At 39.6% G+C, this 12,345-nt stretch overlaps 1 protein-coding gene across 2 annotated transcripts in view; it reads left to right on the top strand.

Annotated features, from left to right (window-relative positions):
- NFIB (nuclear factor I B) overlaps nt 1–12,345 on the top strand; it is a 177,725-nt gene that overhangs the window by 161,252 nt on the left and 4,128 nt on the right. The window contains exons 4-6 of one of the 2 annotated variants that reach the window (XM_031557306.1): nt 8,455–8,523; nt 10,295–10,415; nt 12,120–12,265. The exons of the other annotated variant lie outside the window; for it this stretch is intronic. Coding sequence (XP_031413166.1) covers nt 8,455–8,523; nt 10,295–10,415; nt 12,120–12,246 — 317 coding nt within the window. The 3' untranslated portion in view covers nt 12,247–12,265. Of the gene's footprint in view, nt 1–8,454; nt 8,524–10,294; nt 10,416–12,119; nt 12,266–12,345 lie in introns of those variants that run through there. 2 annotated transcript variants of the gene reach the window in all.

Below are 12,345 nucleotides of genomic sequence, written 5' to 3'. Positions count from 1 at the left end.
AAAAGGTGTTGCCAAAAACCAGCCTCACCTATCTCTTAACATGCAAATCCCTCTTGCAGCTGTAGAGCCCCAAAGGCTTTTTTGAGCTTTCATATGGGCCAGCAGCCACAGGGAGAACATTCTTTTTGGATCAAGCCCTAAAGAATGTGTAATAAATTTGCCTATATGTGACTGTTTTAGAAATAAGTATTTCAGTTCTAACTTCTAGAACTTACAGCTTCAGAAATAACTTCTGAAGAGTAATGTGGTCTATACCTTTGCACTCTTTTGGAAATACAATAAGTAAATTTCTTTGAGTTTTGAATGACTCAGAACACAGACAGTTTCACTATTTTACTCCACTGCAAGTTACCTTCTTGTGGATGGTGAATTATTGCTCTAATTAGTAGGAACATAAGAGAAATTCCCTGTCTGTGTGAATTTTGTGTGAAAGGAATGATGCTGGAGTAGCAGTTTGGGAAACCAGGTAGAAGTACATTTAAACAAATGTGTATTCTGCACCTTGCTTTTTCATCATGGGAGTGGATATTCTGAAATGCTTGCTGTTTCCTGTATGCCTGCAGCCATGCCATCTTAGATAACAATCTTCAAATAAAACAGGGTTGGGTTTGGTTAGGGCTTGATTTTCTGTGGAGTTTTTGCTTTCCCAAATGCTCTATGAATTAGTAATGACAATGATTGAGAGGTAATGTCCTTACCTCTTTTTGCTCTCAGATCCACACCATTTGTGTGTGGTGTTCTGGGAGGCAGTTGAGCTATCTTGACAATCAGAAACCTTCACAGATTGCACAGACCCTTTTTCCAGGGGTATTTTTTGTTTTGCATGCAGGTTTGAATTTTGGTGTGAATTTTGCTGTCTATGGGTTTAGATTTACTTAAGAATTTCATTCTAATGGATTATCCTTCTTTATGAACCTAGTGTGTAAATATTGCTGCTTTCACTTCTGAAGCAGTTGTGTTCAGTGGTGAACATACTGTTTTTTACTTCAAAACGTATACAGAACAAGAATTTTCTAAAAATAATCTGCAAGTTAGAACTCCAAAAAGCTGCTTTGGCACCAGAAAGTTCCTTTTTTGATACTGACTGACAGTCTTACACATGAAAAGAAACAGATCCACCAACATCTATAAAACCTTGGCTTGTGGATGTGGTCTGAGGCTCTCTGGAGTGGAAGGCACTAGGCGATTTGTATTAGTCACCCTTTCTTTTCCTTACTAGATTTCAGGCCAGCTCACCTCTTGTATTCCAGCACATGGATTACAGATTCAATTAAGCTAGATGTTTACATCTTGAAATTACTGCGACACTGAAGGCAATTACAATTCTGGTTATTAATGTCACAGTATGGAAAATCTCATTTGTTCTTGATAATGGCACAGACAACTTCTCAGGCTTTACTGTGCTAAAATGCTCAGTGGAGCTGGGATCTTTTTGCAGAGTGTTTTTTCACTGTCGCAGGGATGGCATCACTTCAGAGAAAAAAAAAGCCTGAGAAATGGTGGTGATGCAACTACGCAACAAGGTCAGAGACAATCATGTGATAACCAAAATAGCCTCATTTTCTGGACAGGATATTAATTCAAGTGTTTCAACTGACATCACTACTGAAGTCTTTTCTGTCAATCCTTGGCTTGTGCTATATGCAATTAACTGCCCATAAGCAATTCTTGGCCTGTGAGAATCAGCTTCTGGTACTCTTTTAAGTTACAGTTTTCAAAATGTATGCAATGAGAAAATAAACTGCAAGTTCGCTAGACTCTATGATAAGTTATAATGTGAGACCACCATCCTTTTAATTATAAATAGTAGCTGCACTCCAGTAGCATTCCTACTGAAGATAGAACTTTCTGTAGAGGTTGATGCTATAGAGATCATTAAGAGCTGGTCTTTAAAGGTTTGATTTCAAAGAAGTGAAAAAAGAAGCAATACAACAAAATTGTTTAACCTGTAATTATAACAATTTCAGAAACTGGAGAAATACTATGTCACCTAGTTTAAAGTCAAGTTTCAGCTTTCTTAGTATTTAGACTGAGGCTTCCATCCTCTCTTCTGACAGTTATTCCTAATGTTGACCTGACTCACTGCTATTAAGTTTACCTATTGCTTTATAATTTCCCTTTTTAAAGGTCCAAAAGTTAGAGTACTTTAATACAAATTTCGGGGAGAGGTGTTACTGGACCTTATTCTCACCAACAGGGATGGACTTGTTAAGAAAGTAAAGATTGGGGGCAGTTTGGGTTGTAGTGATCACGAGACGGTGGAGTTCAAGATCCTGAGTGGAAGAAGCAAAGCAATAAATAGGATTGCTACCCTGGACTTTAGGAGAGCCAACTTCGATCTCTTCTGGGACCTACTTGGAGCTATCCCATTTTGGGCTCGGGTGTTAGAAGATAAGGGGGCCTCTGAGAGCTGGTCAGCATTTAAACATCTCTTCTTCCAAACTCAGGATTGATGCGTCCCTGTGAGCAAGAAATCGGGAAAAGGTGGCAGGAGACCTGTGTGGATGAGCAAGGAGCTCATGCGCAAGCTCAAAGGGAAGAAGAAGGTCCATGAAATGTGGAAAAAGGGTCTGACCACTTGGGAAGAATATAGGAATGTAGTCAGGGCCTGCAGGGATGCAACGAGGAAGGCTAAAGCCCGCCTGGAATTGAATCTGGCTAAAGTGATAGAGAATAATAAAAAAAGGCTTCTTCACGTATGTTAACAGCAAAAGGAAAACTAGAGAGAATGTGGGCCCCTTACTAAGTGAGGGGGGGTTCTGATAACGGGGGATGCTGAGAAGGCAGAGATACTGAATGCCTTCTTTACTTCCGTCTTCAGTGAAAAGGCTCTCCCTCAGGTTTCCCACACCCTGGAGGTTAGGGAGAGGGTCTGGGGAATGGGAGACTTCCCTTTAGTCAGGAAAGAGGACGTGCGTGAGCGCCTAGGCAGTACTAAGGTCCACAAGTCCATGGGGACCTGATGGGGTGCATCCACATGTGCTGAGGGAGCTGGCGGAGGTCATTGCCAAACCGCTCTCCATCATTTTTGAGAGGTCTTGGATAACAGGGGAGGTCCCTGAAGACTGGAGGATAGCCAATGTCACTCCAGTCTTCAAAAAGGGCAAGAAGGAAGATCCGGGTAATTATAGGCCTGTCAGCCTCACCTTCGTCCCTGGAAAGGTGATGGAACAGCTTGCGCTGGATACCATCTCCAGACAACTATCAGAAGTAGTCAGCATGGGTTCACCAAGGGGAGGTCGTGCTCGACCAACCTGGTGGCCTTCTATGATGCTGTCACACGCTGGGTGGATGGGGGAAGAGCGGTAGATGTAGTCTACCTTGATTTTAGAAAGGCATTTGATACTGTCTCCCACGACATCCTTATAACAAAGCTGAGGAAATGTGGGATAGATGAGTGGACAGTGAGGTGGGTTGAGAACTGGCTGACTGGCAGAACGCAGAGGGTCGTTGTTGGTGGTGCAGAGTCTGGCTGGAGACCTGTAACCAGTGGTGTCCCCCAGGGGTCTGTGCTGGGTCCGGTCTTGTTCAACATCTTCATCAATGACCTTGATGAGGGGATAGTGGCCGCCCTCGGCAAATTTGCTGATGATACGAAGTTGGGAGGATTTGCTGACACGTCTGAAGGCTGTGCTGCCATTCAGCGAGACCTAGACAGGCTGGAGAGCTGGGCAGTAAGAAACCGAATGAGGTTCAGCAAAAGCAAGTGTAGGGTCTTACACCTAAGGAGGAATAATTGCATGCACCAATACAGGCTGGGGGATGAGCTGCTGGAGAGGAGCTCTGCAGAGAGGGACCTGAGCGTCCTGGTGGACGACAGGTTGGCCGTGAGCCAGCAGTGTGCTCTCGTGGCCAAAAAGGCCAATGGCTTTCTGGGGTGCATTAAGAAGAGCGTGTCCAGCAGGTCGAGGGAGGTGATCCTCCCCTTCTACTCTTCCCTGGTAAGGCCTCATCTGGAGTACTGTGTCCAGTTCTGGGCTCCCAGTACAAAAGACAGGGATCTCTTGGAAAGAGTCCAGCGGAGGGCCACAAAGATGGTGAAAGGCCTGGAGCATCTTCCCTATGAAGAAAGGCTAAGTGAACTGGGTCTGTTTAGCCTTGAGAAAAGATGACTGAGAGGGGACCTGATCCAGGTTTATAAATATCTGAGGTGTGGTGGCCATAGCAGTGAGGCCAGTCTCTTTTCAGTGGTACGTGGAGACAGGATGAGGGGAAACGGACATAAGCTGCAGCGTAGGAAGTTTCGCACGAATGTGCGTAAGAACTTCTTCACGGTGAGGGTGACGGAGCACTGGAACAGGCTGCCCAAGGGGGTTGTGGAGTCTCCTTCTCTGGAGATATTCAAGTCTCTCCTGGACGCCTACCTGTGCGACCTGGTGTAGGGAACCTGCTTTGGCAGGGGGGTTGGTCTCGATGGTCTCTGTAGGTCCCTTCTAACCCCTACAATTCTGTTATTCTGTGAAGTTATTTCCTGCACTTATTGATTCCTCACTCCTGCCTTATTAGTTTATCAAACTCAAGTTTGTATCAATGAAAAAATAGATATTTAATGATACCAATAATAAATTTTATTTTTTAGCAATATATAGCAGAACGTAAACTGACATTATATCCATAAAAGTACAATTAAATCAGAAGGCATTAAAGAGGCTGGTTAAAGATTTGTAAAACCTGCATCACTGGTAAGCTTTTAAGTAATTTGACAGCAAACCCTGCACAGTACATGTAAGTACAAACTGAAAATATATTTCAATAGTTTTTAGCAATCTTTTCTCCATTTTAAATCATAACCTGTTGAAGGTTATAGCTATACTTTAGCTATTGAATGCATGATGCGGGAATAAACAGGAAGATGTATAATGACTGAGACAGAAGTTGCTCTAGTAGCAGTTGGAGAATTACCAAAGGTTTTTCTGGATTGCCAACAATATGAGATAAATTTGATCAGAACTGCTGCTTGGCTTGACCTGTTTATATTTTACTCTTAATTGCATCAGTCTCGTCACAGTAGTATTAATTTTGGTAAATGTGTTTTTCATAAATGACTATTCTGGAAAAAAAAAGGATAATGAAAGGGATAATGAAATGTGGATGTGGGGCATCCATAACCTCCTTGGGCAACCTGTTCCAGTGTCACCACCCTCTGTGTAAAGAACTTCTTCCTAATACCTAACCTAAATCTCCCCTGCCTTAGTTTAAAACAATTTCCCCTTGTCCTACCAGTATCCACCCTCGTAAATAGCCATTCCCCTCCCTGCTTATACACTCCCTTCAAGTACTGGAAGGCCACAATGAGGTCTCCCCAGAGTCTTCTCTTCTCCAGTGTAATGATGTGAATATGAATGTTATATCTTGTTCAGTAGGAAGACCAGTTTCACAAGATAAAAAAACATTGTCTAACATCATAAAAATCAAAATGCCTTACAGAGTTGTCCTGCTCCATACAAAATCTTGCTGTTTATTCCTTGTCATATGTAGAGTACCTTTCTGTCACAAATTATAGCAGTTTAATGGCACAAAACGTTTTTATTATGCACAGCTGGGAGCTAAGAACAGTTTTGCAATGTATCCACAAGAGTTTGGTTTCCTAGCTGGCTAAAACTATCAAAATCCAGTGATGCTGGAACTAAACATACCATGTTTATGATTATTTTTCTGCATTCTCAGGCACCACTGACATTAAACTTCCCCATTAGAAAACCAAGTGTATAATGAAGTCGCTCAGTGCCTGTGAGGAGTGTTTCTTGTCACGGCAATTTTTTGGTAATATTTTGTCACTTTACACACTGAAAAAAAATCAAGCTGTTTTTTAAGTTGATTGAGATTGACAGTAGGTGTACATTTTCCTTTCCCATCCTAATTTTAAGGAAAGTATTTGCAGATATATGTGGGTGTCATTGTTTCTTATGAAACCTGGGTGAAAGTGATTCATTAGTCAACAGTATATCTTGCAATGACTGGCTTGTCAGTAGTGGTTGCACACTTTTTTTCTTTTTTTTTTCTGCTCCCATTCCACTATCACAAAGAGAGAAACATGTTACATTGCTCTTTAAGTTATGCACCCTAAATATTATCAGTAAAAAAACCTGAAAATTTGCGAGACTGAAGACTGAAGACTCCATGTATGTGTGGTACACAAGCGTGTATACATGTGCACTCTTATATTTAAAATTCTAGATGAACATTTTCCTTCTTTTTTTTTTTCTTTCCAATATGATGAACTTTGGTACTCATTGTTTTCACTGCAATGATAGCTTGACTAATATACACTTTGGTAAAAGTCTTCTTATCTCAGCCCAGCTTGAGTGATTGAAGATGTCCTTCAAAGTAGAGGCATTTGAATAAGCTGCACAGAATTTTGGTCTTGTCTCATTACCAATTCCAGAGCTGGCTGCATGTTTGTACACTGGCTTTAAGCCACACTTCACATACAGGCCAAATAAAAACATGAAACCAAATTTCCCTTTGGAAATCTCCCATCCATGCAGCACACCATACTGTTTCTGCTGAAGGAAATAGACAGAGAAGGGAAAGATTGTGACTGTCAGAGAAATTACTATTCTTTGTCTGACTTGTCAATTCTTAGATTGAAAAATGAGATCTAAGGAAGAAAGGAGAAAGAAACATCAAGTCTTTGTAACTTTTAAATGATATGAGTATGCCAAGTTTTGTCAAATAAAGAAATAAATATTTGAGAAGCCATATCATTTTGCCATCCAAATAGAAAATATGAAGAAAGAATGCAAAAGAATGTAGAATATGAAAGAGAAAGGTACAAGGATTTTTTTTTTTAGAAATAATAGAGGAAAAAGTAATAGATATGGAGAGAAATTGTTGAGAGAAAGCGGGAGAGAGGGAGGTCCATAGAACTGCTGCTGGAAATAAAGACATCATATGAAGTGACAATGATTGTTGTATCACTGTATGGTTCCACAGACCTTTGGTGCTCTGCACGCCCACTGCAGTTCATCCTGTGATTTTTCATCCTGAGAAAACTGAGACTGGCTTACAGGTCTTACTGTAACAGAGATGTCAGAGAGACTATAACAAATGTGCTTAGTTGAAAGTGTTCACACTCTTTGTGTCTCAGTTGTTTGGTGCACTATTTATACCTCTACTTGGTAAATAACGTGCAGAGGATCTCTGGGGCCAATAAGATTGAAAAGTAGTGATAAATGATCTTTTTCCCTCAGCTATACTTATTTGATCCCTAAAAGTAAGTAGAGGTTTCTCCAGCAGTACCAAGGAGGGAACTCTCCAGTGAAGCATAATTTTACAGTCAAAATTCTGATTATAGTGGCAGCATTTTTAAAAATCATTTGAAGAAAGTAGCAATTGCCAAAAGAAACCTAATGACATCAGTATTCGCAGGTGAATTTTTTACTTTTGTGCTTGTTTTGTTGGTTAGGACTTTTACACGTTCTAACATTTGGAACAGAAATCTAACAACAGATTTCCAACAGAAACGAACTGTGTTAATCTAGAAAAGAGGCTAGAGAAGCACAGTAAGCAATTTTTGATGCACCTTCTTGCATGACAAAAATAATCAGTAATAACTGTTACAGCAGCAATGTGTGCAAAGTTTGGATCCAAATAATTCCAGTAGCAAATGAATGTCATTCCTACCTATAAGGGCCTTGTCATGTGATCTCACGTTCAGTTAGGTCAGCATGCAATGATTTTCAGTGTGAGACTTCCACAGAAAGCTGGGTTTCTCAGCTCCCTTTTTTTACAGTATATAGTTACATTACTGGAATAGCTATTGATCATTTGCTGGTCTTGCTGCTGACCCCCAAGGTGTGCCAAAACTTCAAGAAAAGGGGACTGTGTCATATACATTTATCTTAGAATAAATAAGCAGAGGCCATTTTGGCCTCTGATGGTGTATGTCTTCACAGATGCGGATTTCTAGGTGCCTATACTTCAGCATCCCCCTGAATTTACAGGTTGTTTTGCCTAGTTCTGGCTTTTATTGGAAACAACAATAAAATTCTTGTCTGCCTTAGATGTGATAATTTGATAACTAAGGTGGTAAAGTCACTGTCAGCAGAATGACAGTCAAGTTATTGTCTAAGAAATGTATACCAGGACACAACTGCTGCATTGTCCTTAATTCCAGTTCTTAATTCAATACTGACTTAAAAATTAAAGACAGTAATGAAAGGAACTAATTTTTAGGTTGTTTCTGGATGGTTAATTAGGAACACAATATGCTGTTTGTTAGTTTTCATGTATGTATTAAAGAGTTGCTTTCCCACAGCTCCTTGAAAATTTAGTACCTCTTCCTGAATCTCAGCTTTCATTTGATTTTGTGAGCAGCTTTCAGTGTAATTTGTTCTACGTACTATAGTTTCAGTACTCTGCTAATACTGTTGTTACCTTGTGTATACATTTTTCTGTAGTTATTTATTAATCTTCTCACTATACTGATTTTGTTATTATGATCTTTTTCAGTGTACCTTGAGGACAGTTTTGTAAAATCTGGAGTGTTCAACGTGTCAGAACTTGTGAGAGTGTCCAGAAGTAAGTCCATATTTGCACTTAACCACTTCTAAATCAAGGATTTTTTCTTGATTCTGGTCTTTTCCCTTCTCTTCCCTTGGCTTGCTTTATTTTGGCATCAGAAATCTTACGCACGCAAATATACGAGAAAAAAAACAAACAAGCAAAACCAAAACAAACCCACACCAACAAAACAGTGAGACAGAATACTCTGAAATGCTCTGTTCAAATTTTGCATAGAAACTAGTTCGTATCAGGACAGGCTGCTTGATGTATTCATAGAGCTTGAGTTGTAAGCGTTATGTCATTCGCCATGGTCAGAAATTAATATTCAGCAATTAAGGTCATATTAAATCTTCAGGAAAATACTGAACATTGTCATCCTGCAACAGTAACACACTTTTTTTCTTTCTCTCTATTCCTGTTGAAGTTATGTTTTTGCTGTTTTAGAAGATTGTGGGTCAATGAAATACAGCTTTGTTTGTAGCTGTTAAGTGGTTAAATACATTTAAAAGTATTGGGCCATTCAGATTAAAAAAGAATCAATATTCTAGTTACCCTAGAAAATCATACCTTTTGCAGCTGTAATACATGATATACTTCTAATAATAAGCTTTGAAGAATGTGGTTTCTGTGGGATTTCTTACCACGTATTTGTTTAACCTCAAGCCGCAGCAGAGTTGTATTTTAACTGTCAGGAAAAATACAAACCTTCAGATATATTACACAACATGCAATTATTCTTTTAAGTGCCAAAGGTAGTTAAAATGCACAATGCACAGACAGTGAATAAAGGTAAATATACCACAATGTACAATATGTAATTTATTCTTGAAATGCTAAAAATGCATGGTACACAGGCTCTGTAAGAAGGTGAAGATAACAATGAGTGTATGTGTATTTGTAGGTAGGTGTACATATGCAAAGCAGTACTTGTGGCCCTGGGTGAAAGAAAAAGAAGGTGGCACAACATGCTGTTACCACAGCATGCTACTATTAATGCAAAGATTTAACATAAATGAAAAGAGGTTTTGTGTCCCCAGGTTTGTTCTTTCCAGTTATTTCAGTACTTCTATAGACAATACGAGATCTCTGTATAAGCCCTTCCCCATTCATTGTGAAAGTCCAACTAGTGAACCTTAGAATCATAGAATCACCAAGGTTGGAAAAGACCTCCAAGATCAGGAAGTCCAAACATCTACCTATCATCAGTATTTCCTACTAGACCATGTCCCTCACCACAACATCTAAATGTTTCTTGAACACCTCCAGGGATGGTGAATGACCACCTTCCTGGGCAGCCAATTTCAGCACCTGACCTCTCTCTAGGGGAGTTATTTCCTAACATCCAACCTGAATCTCCCCTGGTGCAACTTGAGGCCATTCTCTCTAGTCCTATTGCTAATTACATGGGAGAAGAGGCCAACCACCACGTCACCACATCCTCTCTTCAGATAGTTGGAGAGAGCGATAAGGTCACCCTTGAGCTTCTTTTTCTCCAAACTAAAGGTAAAGGTTTTATTATCTTTTTCACATTGATCACTCTAGGTTATCCATTATAAAACAAACACGTACAACAAATAATGCTAAGGGATTTCTAGGGACTGGGGAAGGTATTTTACTTTTTAGATATATGAACACTGATAAAACTTGTCTGTACTTGGTTTCTGCCAGAGGCAGAAAATTAGATGCACATAGCAACATCTTGATGTTCTTCCTGGTGTTAAAAATGAAAAGATGGCTAAAAAGATAGAAGATTATCTCTGACTCTTTGTAATGGTATGTTTTTCAGCACCTATAACCCAAGGAACTGGAGTGAACTTCCCAATTGGAGAACTTCCGAGCCAACCGTATTACCATGATATGAATTCTGGTATAAATCTGCAGAGGTCTTTATCCTCTCCACCAAGCAGGTAAAAACTTGAAATAAATACTAGTGTGAGTCAGTGGGGACAAGTGGTTCACAGCACATGTGGATTGAGGAGTAGTGTGTGATTTTTCTCTGGAATCTCCATGTTTGACCTGAGGGACTCATATCTTGGTTCAGCAAGCTCCTTTCTTCTGACTCTGAGAAACACCTGGTTCTGTACCTCCAGACCAGCTGGCAGACCCATGGAGGTGGAGAACTTTCTTTGTCCTCCTTTCGGGTCCCTGATCATGTACTGTCTGTCATAAATCCTGTTGCTGTTTGTCTGTCTCCAGCTGACTGACGTACCATGAAATCACAACTACTTCAGGATCTCTCATCCTCTTGGTTTCTGCACTCCAGGGACTCTGGAAATGTCTGCACAGTGGAACAGCATTTAATATGACTGTCAGAAAATAGCTATTCCACTAGTGCCTAGAACTCTGTTATTGAGTTAATGATCCCCCACTTATTCAATTATATTTTCAGATGGTCAGATCACTTGGTACATTTAAAAAAGATAAATTCATTTTCACAGTCTATGGTAATAATAATAGTGGTGGTAGTAATAACACCACTAAAAATTTCATCTTGATTTTCTTTGTTAGTCAGCATTGCAGCTTCAGTATTTATTGTTACAGAGAAATATGACTTCACTGTATGGAAGTGCTGCCTCATTTTATATAGGGATAAGAAATATGGGCCTTTTGTCTTCAATTAAATTAATCTAAAATGAAAAGTCTTGTTTCAGGTTATAGCTCTTTGAAAAGCTTAGAATTTTGACCTGGCAGAATACAATAAGCTATGTTTTTCTTTTATTAGCAGTCACAAAACTTTCTGTTTTACCTTGACCTTTGTTGTGGTTGATCCCAGTGGGCAGCTGAGCACCACGCAGCCTTCCATTCCCAGTGGGATTAGGGAAAGAACTGGGGAAAAAAGGGTAGAATTTAAGTCTTCAGATAAGAAGTATTTACTAAGACAGAAAAGGAAAAGAGAAATAATAGTAATACAGTATATACAGTTCCTGAGCAGTGGCTGCCTCCCTAGCCAACTCTCCTTAGTGTTTATTTATTTTTTTTGCATAATGCACATTATATTGATTATCCCTTTGGCCAGCTTAAGATAGCTGTGGCTCTGTCCCCTCTTCCCTTTATCCATCACAGCTCCCCTACTGTAGGACAGTACGAGATGTCCATGGCTCTGCACATCATTCTTCAGCAATAACTACATGTTATTTTAACAACACCATTTTTCTCTTGTAGCCAATACATAGCAACACACATGCCACTATGCAGAAAATCAGCTGAAAATAGGACAACTTTACTAGTAACCCTTTTCCAGTACTTTATTTTGCTTTTGTGATTTCTGTGTTTAATATTCTCATGAGAAAACTTTTCATTGGTAGGTTACAGGAACTGTTTTCTCAGTTGCTCAGCTGCTCTGGTAGATGGAGAAGAATTACAGCTTTTCAGTGCTACCCAATCAGGCCATCTCTGAAATATTAAGTGACGTGAAAAATGCAATCACCTGCCCAAATTACTCTATTACATAACAGATTCTATGTTTGTTTGCAAAAGTTCTAAAATCCAAGCTTTCGTGCTTTATATGCCTGGATTACATTCTATTCAATATTTTTGTTGAAATACAAAGTTTATATATCATTCCTATCTGTGTATCATTCTCACTGCCAAACCTGACATTACTTCAACAGCAAAAGACCCAAAACTATCTCCATAGATGAGAATATGGAGCCAAGCCCGACAGGAGACTTTTATCCTTCTCCAAACTCGCCAGCTGCGGGAAGTCGGACATGGCATGAAAGAGATCAAGGTGAGTAATACAGGACAATTTTATCTCAAAGTATATTCCAGTATACAATAAATACCTGCATCTGCCTTTGCATTAATGCAATAAATTCATGGTTTTTAGAAGAATCT

Source organism: Meleagris gallopavo, chromosome Z, assembly GCF_000146605.3.
Source record: "Meleagris gallopavo isolate NT-WF06-2002-E0010 breed Aviagen turkey brand Nicholas breeding stock chromosome Z, Turkey_5.1, whole genome shotgun sequence".
Lineage (NCBI taxonomy): Eukaryota > Metazoa > Chordata > Aves > Galliformes > Phasianidae > Meleagris > Meleagris gallopavo.
This window is presented reverse-complemented; position numbering and strand designations above follow the sequence as displayed.